The 24084-nt window shown below is 36.6% G+C and overlaps 2 protein-coding genes across 3 annotated transcripts; one reads left to right on the forward strand and one right to left on the reverse strand.

Annotated features, from left to right (window-relative positions):
* Positions 1–341: 341 nt before the first annotated feature.
* On the forward strand, positions 342–10613 carry LOC125222351 (exocyst complex component SEC5B-like). 2 transcript variants are annotated; one of them, XM_048124891.1, is made up of 21 exons: positions 342–728; positions 1078–1214; positions 1294–1388; positions 1940–2134; positions 2203–2330; positions 2422–2580; positions 2987–3091; positions 3484–3558; positions 3814–3951; positions 4044–4214; positions 4690–4812; positions 5206–5332; positions 5437–5647; positions 6901–7016; positions 7122–7353; positions 7603–7696; positions 8660–8737; positions 8819–8875; positions 9073–9222; positions 9537–9752; positions 10137–10613. In XM_048124891.1, the coding sequence occupies exons 1-21, from the start codon at positions 393–395 to the stop codon at positions 10359–10361; spliced, it is 3168 nt and encodes a 1055-aa protein (XP_047980848.1). In that variant the 5' UTR covers positions 342–392; the 3' UTR covers positions 10362–10613. The 2 variants fall into 2 exon arrangements, with proteins under 2 accessions (XP_047980848.1, XP_047980849.1); XM_048124892.1 differs by lacking the exon at positions 1940–2134.
* A 694-nt stretch (positions 10614–11307) lies between these two features.
* Positions 11308–13163, reverse strand: LOC125219462 (sm-like protein LSM3A). The gene is made up of 3 exons (XM_048121441.1): positions 12988–13163; positions 12139–12234; positions 11308–11566 (listed from the first exon to the last, which is right to left on the reverse strand). Exons 1-3 carry the CDS (start codon positions 13102–13104, stop codon positions 11486–11488), a joined length of 294 nt encoding a protein of 97 aa, XP_047977398.1. The 5' UTR covers positions 13105–13163; the 3' UTR covers positions 11308–11485.
* Positions 13164–24084: the final 10921 nt, after the last annotated feature.

Consider the following 24084-nt stretch of genomic DNA (forward strand, 5'->3'; position numbering starts at 1 on the left):
TTTGATCATTAAATTTAACAAAAAAATATTAATTTTAGATCAAAATATATTGTTTAGGATCAAGATAACAAACTTAATACGAAGAAATAAAAAGTTTTTTAAGAGCAAATGTAAATGACTAAATTTAGACTTTAATCTTTATAACCCTTCACGTAATATATGCAATATATTATACCGCAAATGTGATTGATATTTTTAATCTATTTTTTTATTTATGAGTAATGCAATAGCCCTAATACTATACCAAAAATGGTATTAGTAATTCAATAATTGATTGTAAACATATTTGTTAATCCGGATTTCGTATTCGGAGAATGATAAGTTAGTCAGCTGCAGTCAGATCTAATTTCACAGTATTCACAGCATTTACACACCGACAATTGTATCTGAAAATGTCGAGCGAAGACGATTTGGATGAGGACGAGCTGTTGCAGATGGCGCTGAAAGAGCAATCTCAGCGCAATGTCAATTACCAGAAGCCACCGTCGTCCAAATCGAAGCCTGTGCGCAACTATGTCCAGCCTCCGGCAAGGGCGCAGCATCAGAAGAAGGGGGCCAGTAAGCAAACTAAGCCGTCGTTGGATGAAGACGACGATTCCGAGGTGGAGATGCTGAGCATTTCATCCGGAGATGAGGATGATCGCGGCGGCGTGCCTGCTAAGAGAGATGAAGTCAGGCCGTGGGATGGGGACGAGCCTGGTTGCTGGAAGCATGTTGATGAAACAGAGGTATTGTGGATGCAGGCACATGCGAAATTGGATCATTTATTACTCTGAATTGCTATTAATTTAGTTGTTAATTCAAGTGATTTTTACTTCAAAGCTGAGATTTATGGGCATTACTACTATTTATGGTGTTTGTTAGTTTACTTTACTGGTTTTTCTTTTTGTTTTCCTCAATCTATCTGAATTACAAATTCACACACCATAGGAATCTATTTATCTCAATTTATGTTGATTGCAAAAGTTATTGAGCGGCTACTGCCAGTGAGAAGGGAAATGCCAAATTTGTTTGTATTCTGAATATATGTTACTCTAATATTTGGAAACAACTTATACGAGCGAAGTTATTCATCAGCTGGCTCGGAGAGTCCGCGAAATGCGGGATGCGAAAGCAGTTCCGGTGCTTCCAAAGTATGATAAAAAGCCAAAAAATTTAACAAGTATACAGTCGCTTCCCCGGGGCATGGAGTGGGTGGATCCTCTTGGATTGGGGTATAACATCAAATTTGGACTTGTCTCCCTCCTTTAACTTTCTTATTGATTGCTTGCTAATATAATCAAATGTGGGCAGGTTAATTAACCACAAGACGTTTAGATTGATCAGTGACAATATAGCAAGTGCCACTTCCACCACTGACGTAGAACCTCTTGATCCAAGTGCACGGGGTATTTGCTTCTAGTATTTCAATACTGTGTAGTGTATGTCATTATGTTGTCCTCTTGCCTTAATCATTACCAACTCATATCCAGAGGCTACTTTCTTTATGGAGGAAACCTTTTTTATGGAGGTTGCTCCAACTTTGTGTTGGTTCTCTGACCAGAAAATATTGGGCAGAAGTTCTGGAAAAGGGATCCACTAAAATTTATTTTGCTGAATACCACAACTGTAAATTTACTCTTATCATGATTTCTTTAACATGGATGGATACTTGATAAAGTTTCTGATATGCATTTTTGGAAGAGGCAAAGACTTCAATAATAGACATGATTAAGGGCAAAATTCTCAAAATGGACCAATCTAGCAACTAAATTGTCAGTTTTATTACTTCTGAAAACAGGTGTTATGGATTTTGAGATCGCGTAACCATGTAATAAACATGATTAGGTGTGGTGGTAACTGTTGCTAAACTTGTGTGATTTGATTTACAGAAATTCTGGTTGAATAGAGAGATATTGTTGATTGTATTTAAAGGCAGACCTATTTGCATGTTTTGCAGAAAAATTAAACTATTACTCTGAGAACTTCAATGCAAAACTTTTTTTATCACGAGTCCACCTAGATACTAATGCGGCTGAACTGGAAGCTGGTGCTCTTTCATTAAAGAATGATCTTAAAGGACGCACCCAACAGAGAAAGCAGTTGGTCAAAGAGAATTTTGATTGCTTTGTTTCCTGCAAAACAACTATTGATGGTCAGTATGGTTTTGAATACTTCTTCAGTGAACACACTGAACTTCTAATATGCTTTTGTTTGTTGCAGATATTGAATCGAAGTTGAAACGGATTGAGGAAGACCCTGATGGTGCTGGAACAACTCACTTGTTCAATAGTATTAAGGGAGTTAGTTCACTAGCTAAGCGTGCTTTTGGACCTCTATTTGAGAGACAGGTAGGTAGGACCCAAATCCTGAAGTGGTTAACTGAACATTAAGAATTTTTATCCTTGAATGCATCTAATTGAATCAATTATACTTTTCAAGGCTCAAGCGGAGAAGATTAGATCTGTCCAAGGAATGCTTCAGAGGTTTCGAACACTTTTTAACCTGCCCAGTGCAATTCGTGGTAACATTAGTAAGGGTGAATATGATTTGGCTGTAAGAGAGTACCGAAAAGCAAAGTCAATTGTTCTGCCTTCTCATGTATGTCTTCCTTCTTTCACATTAAGTACCCACTGTTAATCATAATCCAAGTTCTTTTTCTATCTTCGTTTGGTTTCTTATAGTTCTCTCTCCCGGCAACTGTCTATATATAATTTGGATTTCAGAGCTGAGCTTTATGTCCCTCTTTTTCTTTTTATATGCATGGAATTTTTGTACACCCTCCTCTCATTGGTTACCTTGATCTGGAACTTTATGAAAGAACTTGGTGAAAGTGTATCTTCTCTATAAACTTCATAAAGGCATCCTTTGAACATTCTTTCACTTTCTTTATTCTGATGGTCCTAAAACCGCCAAAGAAAACAGCTTAAAATTTTTCATGGGACTGGGGATGTCAGCTGATTCTTCTTTAACTTTCTGTATGGTGTGGAACTTATTGAACTTTCAGGTGGGAATTCTCAAACGTGTCCTTGAAGAGGTTGAAAAAGTCATGCAAGAGTTCAAAGCCATGCTCTACAAGACCATGGAAGATCCAAATATTGATCTAACAAATGTAAGATCTGTCATATACAAGATAACAAGTCTAGATATAGGTTGCTTGTGCAGATGCTTTACTTGTCATGTTATGGGAGGAATTAGTATAGATGTTGGCATCTGGTTCCTTGGGTCTTCTTTGATGTCATCAGAAGAAATATTATCTTTCTCCCATAACAAGAAAATTGTTTCAGTATTAAGATATGAAGAAAAGGAAAATGTGTCAAGAATTATATGCATGCTTCAATGTAGTATTTTTTAGCATGTTGAAATCAGATGCGCGAGCATTCCTTTGGGCCGTAACTAATGCTTGTTTTATCACCCAAGCTTTCAGTTAAGCACAAATTTCTACCAATTTTATAGTTTGTACTTTGGCTGATTGCTTGGATTGGCAATTTGATGTTTCTGTAGCTTGAAAATACTGTGCGGCTTTTACTGGAGCTTGAGCCTGACTCAGATCCCATAAAGCATTATTTGAATATACAGGTGCGGAGTTTCTAGCCCTTACTGTAGCCATCCATTTATTTTTTTTCAATGTATATGTATTGCTACTCATTCTGTAATGGTGGTTATTTACGTATGTTCTTCGTGTACAGGATATTTGTGCAACATTTTCTTGATAGAAAATGAGATAACTATTGTTCTCTTGTGCTTCCACTCCATTTTATTTGGCTTTTCATGAGTGCACTCTTAATAACTGGAGATTTCTAATGCTGAACTTTTGTGTTACCTGTTCCACAGAACCATAAGATTAGAGGGTTGCTTGAAGGATGCACTTTAGCTCATGAAGTGAGAATGGAAAATATGCAGAATGAGCTTCGTGAGAAAGCACTCTCTGATGCTAAGTGGAGGCAAATTCAGCAAGATATGAATCAATCAGTAAGTGCAAGAGTTAGAATGCTAGCAAATTTGTATTTAGCTGGTGTCCGTTTACTAAACAGTTACAATGATGTTTTGTTTACAACTACCAGTCAGCTATGGATTCCTATCTAGCTGGAGATATACTCCCAGCAGAAATGACGAGTGCAGAACTTGATGCTCTTCGGGGTAGATATATTCGCCAGTTAACTGCTGTGCTTATTCATCATATACCTGCTTTCTGGAAAGCTGCACTTTCAGTTTCAAGCGGAAAATTTGCAAAGGTATGTTGTCACATCTGCCATGTTAGGTTGGTTTAACTTCACTGGTATCAGGGCTTCTTCTCGTGATAAGCGACATCACAACAATGAGTTTCTGTCAGTACATTTCTTGGAAGTACACATTATGATTTATGCTTCAACTGTTACCGCAAAACTTCCTTAAGATGTCTTCTGATATATGCTTCTCACTTCTATCACCTTGGGATATATATTTCTAGCAACACCTTGGGTTAAATTCTGATCTTAAAATATTATGTAGTATCTAACACAGACCACAACGTGCCCTGTGACTATTGGTGGCCAATGATGCATCTGATGTTTTGTTTTGTTATCAACGTATAACAATATCTTTTCTAAAATAGACCTTTTCCTTTCTGTTGGTCTTTACGCAGTTAGTCAAGGATTATTTTTCCAGTTGTAGTCAATGTTAAGGTCTTAGCCAGTTCTTGTTGTAATATATGCATCTTTCCTTCTTCAGTCATCCCATGTGTCTACTGATACAAGTACAAGTGGTTCTGTGAATAGAGTCGAGGTGGGCAACAACACTCTTGATGAGGTCGCTGCAATGATACACAATACTCTATCAGCATATGAGTCTAAGGTAAGGGCTTCTTCATTTCATGTTAGATGCCAGAACTGCCGTAATGTATAAATGGACTCTTATCAGTAATAAAAGAAGATATAGAATTCCAAGGCCAGAAATCAGCAAAAGTGGTCTGTACTTGTGGTTAGAACTGTTGTAATGCATAAAAGGAATCTTATAAGTAATTAAAGAAGATATAGAACTCCAAGGCCAGAAATCAGCAAAGTGGTCTGTATTTATGGAGCTCCTTAAATTTCTATCATCAAAAGTAGCATTACTGAACTTTAGTTACTTCTAATGACTACACTTCTTGAAATCTTCTTATTAGATTTCGATGCACGTTACTATGTGCATACATAAAAGTTTTTTGCTTCGGATAAGAATTCTGCTTGCTATTTTCTTATGTGCCAGGTCCTTGGCACATTTCGCGAGCTTGAAGAATACAACATCCTCAGTTCTCACATGAATGATGCTGTAAAGGAGGTCTCCAGGGCTGGCCAAGCTTTTGAAGCAAAAGAATCTGCCCCTGGCATTGCTGGTATGATTCACCCTCAAGGAACTGGGATTATGTCCTGGTTTCATTTTTTTTACCAAAATTCTTGTACTTGAGTTATTGTTTTGAGTAGTTTTTCTTTTTTGCAGTCTCTGCGCTGAGGACACTTGAATTTGAGATCTCAAAAATATACATACTCAGGCTTTGTTCTTGGATGCGGAGTTCAATAGAGGATATATCAAAAGATGAGTCTTGGGTTCCTGTGTCTATCTTAGAAAGACACAAGTCACCATATTCAATCTCTTCATTGCCTCTGGCTTTCCGTGCCATTGTGATCTCAGCTATGGATCAAATCAATGAGTGAGCATCCAGATTCATTTTTTAGCTTCCATAGAATTTGTTATTTCCACTGTTTGAACTAAATTTATCTCAACCGAACCAAGAAAAGGATAGAAAATATTAAAACAGAAAAGGGGAATGGATAACAGAAGAGAAAAAGGTTTAGGCATGCCATCAGCATCAAGCATAAAAAAGTTGGATGATATAAACTTGATGCTTGTGAGTAAAAGTTAAGGTGGAGAAGTCAGGGTAGTGCCTGAACATTTTATACTCCCTCCGTCCCATAAAATGTGCTGTAGTCTTAGTGGATAGTGAGGCTCACAATATATTAAATTGTTAATTCTATTGGTATAGTTGTAAATAAAATGATGTGTAGGGGTAATATGTTGTTCAAAAGTTACCTAATTTAGAATTGTCTAATTTAAAGGGATGGACAAAATGGAAATACTTGCTATTTTATATGGGACGGACGGAGTAAATTTCATGAGAAGAAGTTTGTAGGTTTGACTATCACACTCACATCACATATAGACCGTCAGAGATATTTACATCCAACAATTAGCTTAGCCACTCAAATCACCAGCTCACTCATGGATCACCAACAAAAATAATCAAACACTATTTAGTTTTTCATCTTTATCTTTCAGCTCTATTCGTTTTGGAATGAGACCTGACACAACTGCAAATAGCAGTGGATCAGTAGAAAAAAGAAATTAAAAGGAAATTATTTCCTTTACTCTCATTTGAGGTAGCATAAATAAAATAAAATAAATTAAAATAATTAACCCAACAGCCCATTTGTGAAACTTCTCTTGGGGACATAAACTGGGTCCTGGTCCTTGTCTTTCTCTTTTACTTTATATTGAGATCTGGGGACAGAGTAGGATTACTCTTCAACTACTTCACCAGGTTCTTCGGAGGAGTCTTGTAGCCTCTTTCTTTGTGTTAATAAAAAATTTGTCTCAATTCTATGTTATGCTGGCCTTCAATTACCTGGAGTTGATTTTTTTTGTCTGAAGGCCTTTTTAAATCTCAATCAAAGGCAGTGCAATTTTTTCCCACTCCAAAGAAGTACATTGGAACCTCTCTAGATGCATCTAACAATAAAGTTTCCTCTCATGCTTTAACTTAGTGTGATAGTAACACATGTCAGAGTAGTAGCGGTATTATAGTTTGAACAACTAATAGAGTTGTATACTTGTATGTGAACTGCATCCTATGGGGAATTTTGGGCTCATATTATTATCTGTTAACTGTTCAAATCGAATTTTCAGGATGCTTCGTTGTTTGCAAAGCGAATCAGCAAAATCTGAAGTTGCTTTTGGTCAGCTTCAAGAAATTCAAGAGTCAGTCAGACTTGCCCTGTTGAACTGTTTGTTGGATTTTGCTGGTAAGAATGATGGACTTCATGCTGAATCTGTTAAGTTTTAATCCGAGATGATTGAGAAAATAATGACTGGGTATTCTATTACTTTTTCGTGGATGCAATAAACAGGTCACTTGGAGCGTATTGGCTCTGAGCTTACACATAATAAGTTGGACACTGGAAGCCTGCATTTTCAAAATGGATATTCTCATGAACCAGTGGAAATATCAGATGATCCTCTTCCAGGAAGTATTACTGACCAACATCAAAAGTTGCTGATGGCCCTGAGCAATATTGGGTATTGCAAAGAAGAACTTTCTCTGGAATTGTATGGAAAATACAAACATATATGGCTATCCAGGTACATAATAAAGCAAAATAATACATAATATATGTGCAATTCTAATACTTACTCGGTGAATGTTTACGTACTAGTTGACTTTAACTTTTCCATAAACTTTACCTGAAAAAATGGTTTTTCTCAAAAACTAATGTGTCCATTCTCCTTTACCTTTTGCCCATGTCATGTTTCTCCCAAGTTTTCTTGCTTTGTAACCTTTGCTTTATATCTTCTGGGAATTTACATACTGTAGTTTACTTTTCTAATCAGTGGTAAAGTTGAGGATGATGGTGACATTCAAGAGCTGGTTATATCTTTGACTGGTCTTGAAGAGAAGGTCATCGAACAGTATACTCTGGCTAAGGTATGGGAATTGTGTTGGGTTGGAATATTGTTAGACTTCTACAGTGCATATTGATGTGTATTATCAATTAAGTATCATATTATTTGGATACCTATTGCAGCCTTTACCTTATGTGTTTGCTAACTGAACTCTAGATGAGTTTTCCTATGTGGTTTCTTAGTTAACCTTTCTGGGTGATAGGGTCAATGGTGAACAATGTTTCCACCTTAGTGTTTTGCATTGGATCATATCAAAATGTTCATTGTCGAAGTTAATTGTGATATCTCTTAAGATGTATACTTTTTCTTAGTTTCGTTCCATATTTGAAATTCAATAGTTAATAGTTATATCTTTAGTCAATAAAAAATATCATCTAATTAGTGTTGCGGGTATGTTTAAGTTGCTTAAATCCGCAACTGATTACCACTCACTGAAGCTGGTGCAGACTTTGATGGGTATATTTTGTTCCTTGAAGCACTTGATACATTTCATCAGTTAAGGAACATTTTTTTGATATTTCCATCATAGGAATTGATATAGTACTGCTAGTTGCATGTTTGACCTTTAACTGTTAACGGTTTTAAACAAATAAAGTTGCAATCAAAGCCTATTGTTATGAAACTCATCCTTCAGCAAGAAACGAAGGTTACTGGCATTTGAAACTAAAAATTACCGCAGCTGAAACTAATCAACTGTGCAACCTCTTGTGTGAATTTTTATCATAAGGCTACTGCTTCCTGTTCTATCTGATTTCCATTTTCTTTTCAGTGAATATTTGAATGTGTGTGGTGAGGATTGTTGGTATGTGCAAGGTTATATTTGATTCCCAGCCCAAATCTTGTGCTTCTGGGATGAAAAATTACATCTCTTTGTATGATCCTATTGTGGTGAACTGTTACATGTTCAGGTTCATTGGGCTTAAGCTTCTTGCTGCTACATTATAATGCTTCATTCACATAATCATTTTTGTATTATTTTTCCTAGACAAATTTGATTAGAGCAGCTGCAACAAATTACTTGTTGGATGCTGGAGTTCAGTGGGGAGCGGCACCTGCTGTCAAAGTGAGGCTTCTGCATACTTTTTAAATTTTTTAACTTTGCTTGACCTTAAGATTATGTATTAATGATATAAAAAATTTGCAGGGTGTCAGAGATGCTGCTGTTGACCTACTTCACACTTTGGTAGCTGTACATGCAGAGGTACTTTTTCTTATCTCGGGAAAATTCTGTTTTTCCTCTCTGTTATATAACTCAAGTACATTCAAGCACTGATTTATTGAACTTCTTTATATCCTTCACTGAATATTTTTGCATCAACATAAGTCCCATGTAGTTACCATATGTTATGTAGTTTTGCTTTGACCTTTTTCAAGAGTGGGATATTCTTCTTCATGCAGGTTTTTGCTGGCTGCAATCCTTTGCTAGACAAGGTTCTCGGAATTCTTGTTGAAGGCCTGATCGATATACTTCTTGGTCTGTTTAATGAAAACAAAACTAGAGACCTGAGGGCTTTGGATCCAAGTGGCTTTTCTCAGCTTATGCTTGAGGTAAGTCTATCAGTGTTTCTTCAGAAACATTGCTAATTTTGTGGGCTGCTACTTCTCTACAGTTTTAACTGGATAGAGTTTTATCATTTTTGTGTTATGCTTTTCCTTCTCGTTTTACATAGTAAGGATTGAATACTGAAAAATCATATCATGCCTTGAGATACAGATATATGATTAGAACTAGTTTGTATAATTTCACAAATTGTTTGGTGAGTAAGTAAGTTAGGGTGTGGACATAAAAATTGAAAATTCAGTGCCATGGATGCACAAGTTTTGTGAACATATCAGCTGATTATTTTCTCCGTTCTCCGCAGCTTGAATATTTTGAGACCATATTGAATCCCTATTTCACTAATGATGCAAGAGAGTCCCTTAAGTCCTTACAAGGAGCCTTGTTAGAGAAGGCTATAGAAACTGTCACAGAGTCTGTGGAGACTCCAAACCATCAGCGCCGAGCTACCCGTGGAAGTGATGATGCAATGGCAGATGACAGGCAATCGGGATCATCTGCATCCCCTGATGACCTCATTGTGAGAAAACACTCAAAATCCTTTTTTCTTCTCTTCTATGAAGTTATACTTTTTGTTGTATTGTGAGTGCTACGACAAACTAGTGCTCGCCTTTTTGTTACCATATATTTATGCAAGGTAGAGGACTCTAGTTGCTGGCCTCAAAACTATCAAATTTATCGCTTCTGAGATAGGATAGTAGCTATCAGAAAGGTAGAAAACTAGGTCCCATAACAAGGAGAAACATTTTCAATTCACATGTAGTCTCTCTGGTAAAGCATTTTTATAGAAACACTGTTGTAATGCATTTTGCTTGAATGTATGTAGCTGTAAGTAAACCATTCTGCTTAATCAATTTTTTCACGATACTTACGTATACTTGCATTTAAATTGTTGTGTGCTCAGGCGCTCGTCCAACAGTACAGTTCAGAACTTCTTCAATCCGAGCTTGAGAGGACAAGGATCAACACTGCTTGCTTTGAGGAGTCACTTCCATTGGACTCTCTGCCAGAACCAGTGAAAGCAGCGTATGCTTCTTTTAGAGGGTCGATGGATTCTCCCAGCAGAAACTTCAGGAACTCGCCGTCGTTTGTTGGCTCACCGAGTTACTCCAGGCAAAGACGTAGATAAACCAAACCTGTAACTATAATTGTACCCCTTCTCATTACAGCCTGTATTTTTGTGGAATTGTTGCATCTCTCTGTTGTAATTGTTTATATCGCTTTCGGAAAAAGAAAAAAAAGAAAACTGTGTATCCCAAACTGTATTAATATTGACAGGGATGTAGTTTTGTAATCTTCCAGCAGAGTCTGTCCCTGTTGTTAATAGTCGAGAATCGAGATTGTTATCGCACTTTATATTTAAATGGATATATTTAAAATATACTCAGTTTTTTATTTCCGGTAAAATAAATTATTATATTGATGAAATCATACTCCGTATTTGATATACTCAGACCCGTTTGATGAGAAAGATGGAATATGAGAAAATATATAAAACAGGATTTAAAAAAAATTCTAGCTTCATGTCAGTATCTCTGAGATAAGATTTTTTTTTCATTGTTATTTAATAGACAAGATATTATCTAAATTTGTATAGTATTAAATAACATTGGTTTAACTTAACAAATTGGTGGGTTATATAAATATGACTAAATTTGAAATTTTGGAAAGATTAAGATGGAATGATCTTATGTTCGGTTTAGAGTAAAACTTAAATATAATACTCCTTCTGTCCCATAGAAATATGTCATATTTCTTTTTTCGTCCGTCCCATACAAATATATCATATCCATTTATGACAACCTTTTTCTCTTACCTTTTAGTACTTTATTATTTATGTGTCCCGTCATTCACTGCACAATTTCAACTACTTTTTCTCCTTCTCTCTTGTTTTACTGCATTAAAACTCGTACCCACCAAATGACTTATTTCTATGGGAGGAAGTATCAAACAATTAGAATGTCTAAATATAATTCTCTCTTTTGGTATTACTATCTTATCAAACACGTCCAATGATCAAGCCTAATCGGATGTCATCCCTCTCAATTAACTTATAAAAGTAGAGAAAACATAAATTAAATAAACATAATAATTTTATATCCAACGAGTTTGTTTACAATCCTACCCTCCAATCATGTTTCTCAGTTAAAAATGAGAAACAGAAATGGACCCAAAATGATGAAAAGCATGGAAACCACCCAATTTGTTGAAGTGCAAAAATTAACGGCATGGAAACCTTTTGTATCTTCGATGTCAAGCTGTTCTAAGTGGAGGTGAGACCAAAATGACACCATCTCCTCTCACAAATAAGAACGGTACTGTACGTCTTGTGGTCTGCAAAGGCAAGAAACAACAGATGTTAGTTCTCAGTGGACACTACAACCTCGCAAATTCAGTAACTATCACAAGCCAGAATCTCTACATGCCCTCGCGTGAACTCTTTCTAAATAGTAAAACCTGAATTGAAGGATCACGTAGGCTATCGAGTTTATGTATTAAAACAATATCTAGTTCTAATGTCTATTTGGAAGCATATAAGCAAAGTGCAATAACAAATTTTGGTTAATATAGACTACTCATGTACACGTCCAAGTTGGTGGCAGTAAAACATTAATGCCGTTAAGAACATTTTTTTTCCTAATGAAACTAGGGATAGTTAAAATTTATCCTTAACCGATAAATAAAATATCTGTATGCATATGAAAAACATGTAATTTTACTATTCAATCAACAGACTAGTCATGGACCAACGGGGAAATCATATTTCTAGTTGTTGGACAGAAAATTTCTTGTGGAATAACATAAACATAATGTGCGACTTAAAATCAACCCTCTAACTCAACAGTAAAACAGGCCATCACATGTGACATTACAGAATGTTCAACGATCGTAATGTACTAACATACCCTGACAATTTCCTCATATGTTTCATCATCAATCTCCACTGTGGTAACAATCTCTTCAACATCACCCAGAATCATGTTCAAATGCTGGTCATAAGCCTGCAAAATAAACATAACAACAAATTAAAAGAAGCAAAAACTTAAAGCACAGCAAGATATTTAAATTTCTCAACTTTGTCACATTTAAGAAACACCCCTTATTCATAAACCATAACCTATCAACATATATAAGATAATAAAACAGAAATTCCATCAGTACAATGCAAGTTCCCTAGAAGCAACACCGAGGGCAATAAGTCGGCCTTTTGAAAAAATGAATACTACAAGAACTTCCAGGCTACCACTTCTCTAAAAATTGACCCTTCTCTAAAAATTGACCCTTCTCTATGTACACACACATCTCGGTGAAATATGGTCGGAGGCTCGGAGCAAAATCTAATAATTCAAGTGAGTATAACCAAAACTATTTTCACTAATTCTCAGATCAACTGAAATCCCTAAACTAAACTGCCAAAAATAAATGACCGATCTAAGAGGTCAACATTCCACAACATACAAAGATAAATAATTAACATATAAAGATAAATAAACTAATGAACATACAATGCTATAAAATCAATGATTAGAGGAATTCAAAATCACAGCATCTGCACTTGGAATAATCAGCAAAACTTTCCGAAACCCTAAGCTCAAGCAAACAACCCTCCACCAATAACAAACCTAATTTCAATTAAATTCCAATTGTTGATTAAAGATGACACTAGTAAAGCTTTTCAATTATCACAATATAATTATGTGCAAGTGAAATCGAGCAGTAACAAAAATCGTAGAAAAGGCGAGAGAGAGAGAGACATGGAGCCTTCCACGAAGCTCACGGTCGTGGCGGAGCTTGACGTAGATGCGCTCGTCGAGGCTGAGACGAATGAGGTCCAAAGGCTCCTTCACGGCGCTCTCCTCTTCGCTCCCCATCTTTCTGCTTTGTTTTTCAAATTTTACTGCTACTTTTTTTTCTTTTTCCCCTTTCGTGGTTCTACTAACCCTCTTATAAATAACTCTGGCATATTTACTTCCTTACCCAGATAATTACAATGGGGTGTCGAATCGGGTACCCGCGGGTACTCGCATCCGACGAGTCGGGTTTCCGCATCCAATTTCGGCCGAAATGGCAGTCCCGATACCCGTCCCGCACTAAGTCGGATATAATCCGATACCCGAGTCGGGTATCCCACACCCGACGCTGTGGGTACTCGACCCGCAACATGGGTTTTTTTTTTTTGTAATATTCTTCTTTTTTTATTATTTATTTATTTTATATAATTTAAACACTTTCAAAATTCAATAGTTCATATGAGCATCTGTACAACTAAGCATCTTGTATTTGTGCGGCTGCATCACATATTTAAGTTTATGCTCCAAGACCAAGACAATAAGTATATTATAAAACATATAAATTATTCATATGAGCCGCACATATACTCATTTCTTAACAAAAAATTATGAAATGCTCCAGAAACTAAAATATCATAAAAGCACGATGAACACAAATTACTAATAAAAAATATAGTATATTCTAGCTGGAGGTAAAAAAATTATAAATATCAGGTATTTCGGGACAAACGGGTATCGGGTATACCCGATACCCACAAAACCCAAAATATGAATATCCGACCCCGCTCTGTTTCCCGATTCCATCGAGTAGCAAGTACCCGATACCCGTCGGGTATCGGGTCGGGTTGGAAATTACCCGTTACCCGCTACCCGTTTCGACACCCCTATATATGGTACATGCAAAATGTTTAACCAATATTTCAATACAAGTATAAAAGTTTTTTAGCTCGCGTATTTCATATAAAAAGTATACTTGAAATGTGATCAATTGTTAACTTTCTTAAGTTGTTAACTCTGCTAACTCATCAACACAGTGTATTAAAAATTTTAATATAACGACATTAAAATGTCAACACATAATTTTGTTGACATTTCAATATACTGTGTTGACATTTTAATATCATATTATTGACATTTTTAACTCTCTACGTTGATGAGTTAGCAAAGTTAGCAACTTATAAAAATTAGCAATTATATTCCATCAAATCTATCTAACACGTTACTTGTCTTCCTTTTCTTTTTCTTTCTATTCACTCTCAAATCTCCGTCCATTTTAATAATAGAATCAGAATTCGCCAAATCTCCCTCCATCTTATATGAATATCTATAAAAAAAAAAAAAAAAGAAACGCAAGAATATAAGCATAAAATTGTTTTGGACTCAAATATCTTCTTTTTAAAAGTAGAGTATCAGTATGAAACTTCTATTCCTCTATCAGTACAATATATCTGTATGACAAACACTCTATCATAACATTTCTGCCATTCCACTCTATCACTGCAACACTTCCTCCTCTCTTGCTCAAACACATACAAAGCAGTCCACCAATCTTTATCTCTACATTTCTTTCTGACAAAATTTTTATCACACCCCAATTAAGTTTTTGCTAAGCTTTTGTAAAAGTTCTATAACCATGTGTACCTGCACACGGTTCAAAAACCGTCGGTTTTGTTTCGGAATCGGCGGTTCACGGTTCAGAAAAATCTTGAACCTGAACCGGCCCGGCAAGGTGTTCGGCGGTTCAATTTTATTTTATTTTTTTGTATTTTTGGTATTTATTTATCTACAAAGGGGCATAAATAAAATTTAAACAATAAATTTCAACGAGACTACAAGTTACATTACAATTATAAGTTATAACGATTACAATTTACAAAGTAAAGTATTAAATAAATATACTTGTAAATTTCAACGAGACCTACAAAAAAAACTTAAAGTTTTGAACAATAAATGTATAAGTATTATTCTTGGTCGGCGAATGAGATGTTTCTACATAACTAAATTAAGTACACCTTTAGCAATTCAACCTTAAATGTTGAGTTTAGTGTAACAATCAACAATTATGGAAGAATTGTCAAAAGTTTCTCGGATTTAATCTTATAGAAAAGTCTCCTTCACCGACTAGAATGTATACAAATACAATTATTTAATTATATTTGCATATTTTTAAAGTTGAAACAAATGAAAAAAAAATAAAGGAAAAAGGACTTGAGATCAACTTAAATTTTAAATTTAAGTTGAGGTGCCTATGTATCTTCGAGTTTTTGGGATGCGTGGGGGAGTCTACTACTAGAATAACGAAAATGTACTCACTTTGTTATTTATTCCATCCATGGGAAAAACGCCAACCACATTGGCGTCTTTTTAAGTAAAAACGCCTACTAGGATGTAAATACAGTATTTATTGTAAAACGCCATTCAAGCTGCGTTTTTAAACAAAAAACGCCACTAAAGTTGACTTGTTTAAGCAATTATCGGAAAAAAATACTCAATATTCTTAATTTATAAACGCCTATCATATTGGCGTGTTTATAAGATTTAAAAAAAATAAAACTAAAATTAAAAACGCCAATGGCATTGGCGTTTTTTGTCCGAATGAATCATCTCGTTTAAGTTCTGTAAATAAACTAAGGCTGGTAAAATGCCAACGAGAATGACGTGTTTAACCTTAAATCGCCAACATGGTTGGCGTGTTACCGTTGAAACAGATATCAGTCAAATCTTTCCCCAAAATCGCGAACCCTAATCCTTTACCCTCCCCAAATGCGAAAAACCTTAAAGTTGCGTGAAACCCTTGCTCGTGTCGACACAATCGGCGATTTGAGCGTGAAGATTTCGATATTTGCTCATTCTTCCACACATTAGTCCTCCTGTTCGGTTAGTATATATAATTTTTTACCAATGTTCGATGGATTGTTATGATCGTATATATTGTAGTGTAATTAATAGAAAAATATTGATGATAATATAAAATTTCCTCTACATAATGATGAATGTAAAAATAATACATATTTATTTGTGTTTTATATTATTGCAGATAGTATGAGGTGGTGTGTCAATTTATATTGGGGTGGAAAGATAATTTCTGGAGCAGTTATTTCATATGATCCTCCTTTTTCAAAAGGATTCATTATGTTGGATGAAAGTATTTCCTACAATAAGCTTGTGGGTACAATTTGTGAAAGGATGGGGATAAGAATATTTGAAAACAAAGTTCAAATAATATGGAAACGTACTATATGCGTTGGATCCGGAGTCACGTTTATAGGTACCCTACTAGAAGAAGTATGCACGCCACTAATGTTCAGTGTGGCTTACAGAATGACAACCTCGAACTGCAGATCTAGGTGGAGGTGGAGGCACAAAGTCTTCATCAGAATCATCTACCAAATGAGCATCCATCATTGAAGATGACGACTCTCCACAAGCCGTTTTCTTCTTTCCACGTCGTTTCCCTTTTTGCCTCACGAGCATGACAATGTCAAGTTCAGATCGCTGGGAAGGATGGTAGTCCATCATCTCAGGCTCCCCACATACCTCCAGACCATCTTCAACCATCTTCCAAACTGTTACCAGATCCGGTCGTGCTGTCATGTCTTGCTCACTTAGAAAGTGACGTATTCGTTGAAGGGTTTCCACCTACAATTTTCAAAGTTAACTACATTTCATCATATGAATTTAAATAATTAATATTTGTTTCAATTTACCGCAAAGCTATGAGAAGATGCCGTTTCATGGAAGCTCTTTTGAGCATGCATGCCAGGTTTAGTTAAGTACACCACAGTTATTCTACGAAACCAATTCACATATTCATTTGATGCAATAGGCTTATTTGAGTACTCCAAATCAGTCCTTACCAAATTGTGCCTATTGTCCCACTCCCGTATATAATTGTGGTAGTACGTGACTCAATTTCGGTTAGATTTACCATGGCAATCTTGTTTCACAAACTCTTCCGGGTGGAACCGGTTGAGGATCGGGATATACGGTTGGAAGATCCCAAATTGTCGCAACACTCGCTGTGGCAAGTGTGGCTCAAAATTCAAGCAAATAAGGGTTGTTATCGACATCCATATAGGACGACGGTGAACACAAATATCTGCCAAGTTTCGCATGACATAAGGCCTCCAAATAAACTACATAAATGTAGTCTAAACAAATTAAGTCAAAACAAAAAATAATTTAAGTTATATAAATTACTTGGTTGTCGTGCATTCTGGAGAACTGATCTCTGAAATTTTCAATGCAATGCCCGAGTGTTTACATATGATGCCGGACCACTCCATCTAAAAAAAATTAAATTATGAGCGAATAACACGGAAATTAATGAAAATTATGCTTAAAAAAATTAATTAGTGAACAACTTATGCGACTGCATATGGTGCGTAGTCTACATACACGGTATTTATCATCTTCGGTCTAATATTTGGGATTCTCTCCCAAGCCCACAATTGTAATAAAGTACAAGCTCCCCCGACATCGGTCCTCCTATCAAGGGCAGCAACACATAAATTGTGATACAAGCAAGCAAGAATCGCACCACCCCAGCTATAGCTAGAACATCGTTCTACATCCATGAAAAATTGCAAGTAGAAGAATGGAATTTTATTTCCAGAGGCGTTCGAGATCATCGGACCACCAAATAAAAGCAGACAATAAACACGAGCACGTTGAACATATATATATTGGTCGTGTTCATCACTCAACCCAATCCTTAGTTGATTTGATAAGCTTGTCTGTTTCCAAACCAATTCTTTCAACTCAACTTTATCTGGTGTAAATCCAAGATATTCCAAAGAAAGTTGCATCCAATAGTTGGCTTCCTTAGTGGGGATGTAACCAGTCAAAGTATCACCGTCAACTTTGAGGCCCCATAAGATCTCCATGTCTTCCAATGTAACTGTCGCTTCACCGATTGGAAAGTGAAACGTGTGAGTCTCTGGCCTCCATCGTTCAATCAACGCGGTGATAAGATGGTGGTCAATGTCCTTTGGTTGACCACATCTCAATATGCCGCCAAAGTCCATCTTGCCTATTAATGCCAAAACACGGGGATGTATGGGAATCCCAAATAATTCCTTCATATCTTCTACATCGTACTTCTTGTTATTCAATCCTACCCATATATTTTGAGAGATGTGCTGTCTCTGAAGATACAATACGGAAGGGTCCTCAGGACCTGATAAGACTAATTTCATACATTGGTTATGGGGTTAAATTCTGTAATTTTTCGGGTCTAACAAGGTTTTGTAAGCCAGGTGTGTAAAGAAAATGCCAGATCCAGGAAGAAGGAGAAAATCGCCTGGAGAAGGGAGCTGGCAGAGAAAGTGAGCAGAATAGAGAATGAGTTTACCAGACGAAGGAGCATCTGAGAAAAGGGCAGAATGGGGATTACAAGGAAGAATCTAGAAGCTCCACTCCTTATAAATAAGAGCACGCAGCTTACATGAAGATCATCATCCATCATCTTTTAGCTCTTAGCTCATCTTTCTCACTCTCTACACACACTTTAGGGGACAGAATTTGGGGGTACGGTTCAAAGTTTCATCGGAGTTGTGCAACACCGTCTCTACGGGAGGCGAAGATACAATATATTTTCTGTTTTAAGTTTACGTTTCTGAATTTCCCGAGTCTTCGCTGTTCGAAGCTGGCTGTAATGCCCCGAACTCTTTAAAACGGGTGACGCTACCAAAATACTAAAATTCTAATTTCTTTTATTTTTAAAATTCAGAATTTAAATGGAAATAAGAAAAACGGAAACGATTTTATAAACTTAAAAGAAAAATCATCATTGACATATTTTTTTTTATATATATAAAACAATTTAAAGAACACTAATAAGAATATACTCCAACATCTGAAATATGTGTATATAGATATCTATGCCAAAATGTATCACTATGTTAAAAATACAGATACTTCATCCAGTATTCCAACCAAAAATAAAATATCCTTCTTAATCGGATTGAAACCTACATCGTTCAAAATATAATAGCATAAAAGTTATCAAGTTTACTCTCCAAACAATTCACTTTGACGCAAATACCAAAGGGTCTACTAGTCAAACATAGCGGCTGGGAGACCGTGGACCACGTTGACTGCTGCCCCGTCACCGACTCCTTAACCTGAACATTAAATAACGGGGTGTGAGTATGCAAGCACACTCAGTGGTGAATACGCTACAAGCAGTTATAATCAATTGTGTAATGAATCATAACATAATGAACCATCTCAACTTTGCTGACATCTATATGAGACTAGTCTTGGTCCCTCGTGGACCTGACCCCTCGTGGGTCTGCTCCTCGTGGGCTATTGGTGGGCTGTCAGCGACCCATATGATCCCTCGTGGATCTGACCCCTCGTGGGCCATGTAACCACTACGCTCATACGAATGTCGCACAACACAACAATGATTATAACCATGTAACCACTACGCTTACAGATAAAGTAAACCCCACCTCGAAAGCTGCAATCCAAAAATAATCACATTCACATTCACACTTTCACACTTTCACACTCCTAGCACTTTCACAATTAAACTTAGTTTTAAACTTTTAAACTTGAAACCTCATTAGTCATTCCAACTTGAAATTGTCTCTAGTAGTTGCGTACAGTGTGTTCAAAAGGAAATAACAGGCTCCCTAGGTCCAGCAAATCCACTCGATCACGCGGTCTAGGAACTCGTTAGTCGCAGGAAATTCCGGTCGTCGGACACACAGAGCAATTCTTTCAAAAAAAACCCTCAACCACTTTACTAAACCTAGTATAGGGAAGTAGGGATCAATCCCACAGAGAAGGATGCGTAATACTCATGTTCAAGGATTTGGGTGTTTTTTTTGGTGTTGGCTGCTGCCACGCAATTTTTTGGGTTGAGGAAAACAAATTAAACTTGACTTGGGAATCTTTAAAACTCCTAAGCTAACAGCTAGACCTAGGCGAAATTATAAGAGAACGTTACAAAGGAAATTAACTGCTCAACACTTGATCTAAGAAAGCTGCTCTACTTACCTAGACCTAGGAAACAAACTGACTGTGGGGACCATGACTGAAAAAGCAAGGTACGAACGAAAAGCTGGCAGAATAACTAACTCTCGTACAAACTAACAACGACATCATCTTCTACAACCAAATTGCGTAAAACTCATAAGAAAATCAACATAAATGAAATCAGAACAGAGCAACTAATTTTAAGTCAAATCAATGCGTAAACAACGAAGAACTAAACAGATCTGCAGACACTAGACGAAGCAAAACAGAAAACAAGAAGAAATCATCAAATTCATCTAACAACTTTCTTTTCTCACTTCGAATCCAACCTCAGATGCTAAATCCACTCCGGATCCAAGCGTCCAACACGAACTCCACCAACAGAAACACTTCATTACTTCAGATTCGAACAACAACCTCCAAACAGTCAATAAACCACAGATCTACCACCAAATTCCCATATCAAACACCACAACATCAAAATAAAACAGAGATCGACATAATACTTGTAGAAATAAACTACCAGCAGAGAGATCTACGTAAATCGACTTGAAATTCAACTGCTAACGCAAATCAACAAAGCAGAAAGACAATAAAAATCATCAACAACCAGGTCGACTCCCAAAAGTGAAGTTCGACAGCAAAAACGAGCAAAACAACTGAAATTAAAAGGAATTGTATCTTCGTCCACACTCGGACGGTGTTACCAACCGCGAAACTTCTAAAGAAAGTAACCTTTCGTACCCGACTACCCCAGATCTCCCATTCCCAAGTGTGTGTAATGTGTGTGAGCTAAGAAGAGTGAAAAAGTGATATGATGTGCGTTGCATGCTCTTCTATATATAGGCGTTGGAGTGGGCCCAGCGAGGTATAGATAAGACTTTGTTGCCCTCAGCTATTGACTCCTTTGTCACGCCTTCTTTTCTTTTAAATCTTGCTCACTTCGTTCCTTTCCTTCGCTAGACCATCTCCATCAGCACTTCCTTGATCTAGCGATTTTTCTTCACACACCTGGCTTAGGAAACGTGTTAGACCCAGCAAATTATAACATTTTTCACATATAACCGATGCATGAAATTAGCCTTATCACAACTTTAGAAAACTTAGACGTTTTATTTTAGCTAACAAGACTAATTAAACCATAACAAAGTACTCAACCAATTAGAAACCATAACTCTCATTAACATGCAACACAACCATATGATTCATGGGGTTTTATCTAACATTCAACCATAACATATCATCAAACAAAAGCTGTCGCACTTGCTACACATATGATCTACCGAAAATAATTCGTAAAAACAATACAAAAACAGAATTAAACTATTTCAAGAAAGCACACATCTTCCTTACATCATTATTTAAATTATAACTCAAGTTCATAATCATCTCACACCAATAGGTTACTCAAAAAAGAAATCAACAGAATCATGTTTTACAATTTTCAGTTACTAATCATGGCAGAAAGCACTAACTTTGGAAAATCATTCGAATTGACTCGTAAGTCAAAAATCAACGAAACCAATTGCAAAAGAAACATATAAAATTCAGGTTTATGAGGATTAATTTTGAGCTTGAAATTCCTTTTCGTTTAGGATTTATGAACATTTTTCAACAACCTGCCAGAAACAGGGCAGTCCTTTTAGAAAATTCATAATAAATCCATATGAACTTGGTTGAAGCTGAATTTTGGTGACAATGTAGAAGACATCTAAGGATAACTTCTGGTAAAATATGAGCCGAAAATGAATTCTTTTGATCTGTCAAATAAACCCCGAAACCTACTGTTTAAACAGTATATTTACTGGCCATCCAAAAACATTACTCTAGAAGTTCATTTCCTGATTCTAAAATAAAAGTATAGTTTCAAAAGCATCTAACACAAATCAAAATCAAGCATCCCTTTGTATCTAGGGTTTCAATAGTCCTACAAACTAAATGAAAATTGATTCAAGCCATCAACTTCTACCTTAAATTCACCCCCAACTAACAAGTAAAGAAAACTAAAACAAAAACACAACTTCATCCCCAACTAACAAGTAAAGAAAACTAAAACAAAAACAAAACTAAAATCCCCAATTCTAGACAACACATAAAAATTCTCACTTTTACACATTGACAACTAAAAAAACACAAAGCTTGAATTCAAATCCACAAACATCAACTTAGGAAGTGAGATAATCCAAGGAGGAATTCAATTTCTACCTTAATTCGCAAGAAACTTGATTTCGGGGAAACAAAGCTTCAACCTTGAAATCCATTAATGGAGGTTAGAGAAGTGGAGAAGAAGAAGCCATGAGAAAAGAGGGGAAGCTTTGCTGCTTGCAGCAAAACTCGCTGCCGGAGAGGCGACGGACGGTAGCTGCCGGAGACGGTTGAGTGCGTGGGGGAGGTTTAATGATGGGAGCTACGTCGATGGCAACCTAACGACAAGGTGTGATGATTTGGCTGTTGATCCAATTGAGAGTTCAAGAGATTAATAGAGAATTCTAGAGAGAGATAATTAGTGTGTGTTTGGGTGAAATGTGTGTGGGAGTATTCTAGAATCTAGATCCTAATTCTAGCGTGTGTGTGTTTAGGAAATAGAACATAATTTCTTTATCTAATTTTATTTAATTATTTTCATCATATGGACATGATACACACATATTATTTTAACATTTAGTTAACACACACATATAAGCACAAATAAAAAGGCATCACACAATTGCTCTAATGTTTTTCTAATTTCGTACCAAGTTTCTAATACTACTAATTTCACCCAATAAATCAAATACAAACACTTAAACCTTGTTTAATTTGCTAGGGCGCATCTTCGGTCAAGTCAGACAACCTGCAAAACATTTGAAAATCAAACTCATTAGTTCAAAACGTTTACAAGTAATCAATTCACAATTAAATAATTTCAAAAATACTTTTAAAAATACCCAAAAATATAATAGCTTCTTTTTTTTATTATTATTTATTTTAAAAAGTTATGGGGTATTACATACTACCCCCCTTAAAATAATTTCGTCCTCGAAATTAACCTCGCGAGTCTCTAACAACGGAGGAGGACTATCGCCTGCGCGCAGTCCCGTTCGCTCTGAAAGGAGAGGCCAACACATGGCTGTTGAGGCTGCCACCGGACTCAATCCACACATGGAAGGATTTCAAGCTGGAATTCCTGGACTACTTCTTCCCGTCAAACAAAACCAATGCCCTCAAAAAGGAGATTTAGGAATATAAGTAGGACTACGATGAGTCCCTGAGACAATATTGGTCTCGGTTTAAGGGACTACTCGATGCTTGTCCCAATCATAGAATGATGGAGGCTGAGTCATTTTACTTATTCTATGAGGGAGCTAATCCTGAGTCTAAGGATTTGATAAATTCCTCGAGCGGGGGGAATTTCACTAAGAACAAGGCAAGTGAAGCACAAGAGATTGTGGGAAGGTTAATAGATGCAAAGAAGGCGTATGATAACCCACGTATTATCATGAGGAGAAGCTCAGCTAATGCAGTGAAGGAGCAAGAAGGAGAAGGAGTTGGTGACATGATAGATCGATTGGAGAAGGCGCTTCTAAGCGCAATTGAAAAGAAGGATTCCCCTGCCTCGCAAGAGAAAGAGAAGCCGCCAGGTCAGGAGGACAATCAACTCCAACTCTATTATGGTCCACCACCCGACGGAGAATTCCAAGCCTAGGCGAACGCGGTGGGAAATTGGAATCAGAATAACCAGAATACGAGCTGGAACCAGTGGAAGATTAAAGAGGCCCCATGGAGAGACAACCCATGTTTCAGATGGGCTCAGGGGAACCAACAGCTTCAACTGCAGTACCAAGGTCCAACCGAAACCCAGCAGACTTGGCCTAACCGGAATCAAGAAGGGCCGCAACATAATTCTAACTAGTCGGGGAAAAACCAAGAAGGGTCAAACAACTGGAGCTACCGTAATCAAGGAGATTAGCCTAATTGGGGCAATAGGAACCAGGGTAACCAAGAGAATTCTTATGTGCCACCACATCAAAGGAATACCACTGGGAACAATCAGAATTTCCAGCATAACCACCAAGGGAATCAAGGGTCAGGAAA

This window comes from Salvia hispanica, chromosome 4, assembly GCF_023119035.1.
Source record: "Salvia hispanica cultivar TCC Black 2014 chromosome 4, UniMelb_Shisp_WGS_1.0, whole genome shotgun sequence".
Taxonomy (NCBI): domain Eukaryota; kingdom Viridiplantae; phylum Streptophyta; class Magnoliopsida; order Lamiales; family Lamiaceae; genus Salvia; species Salvia hispanica.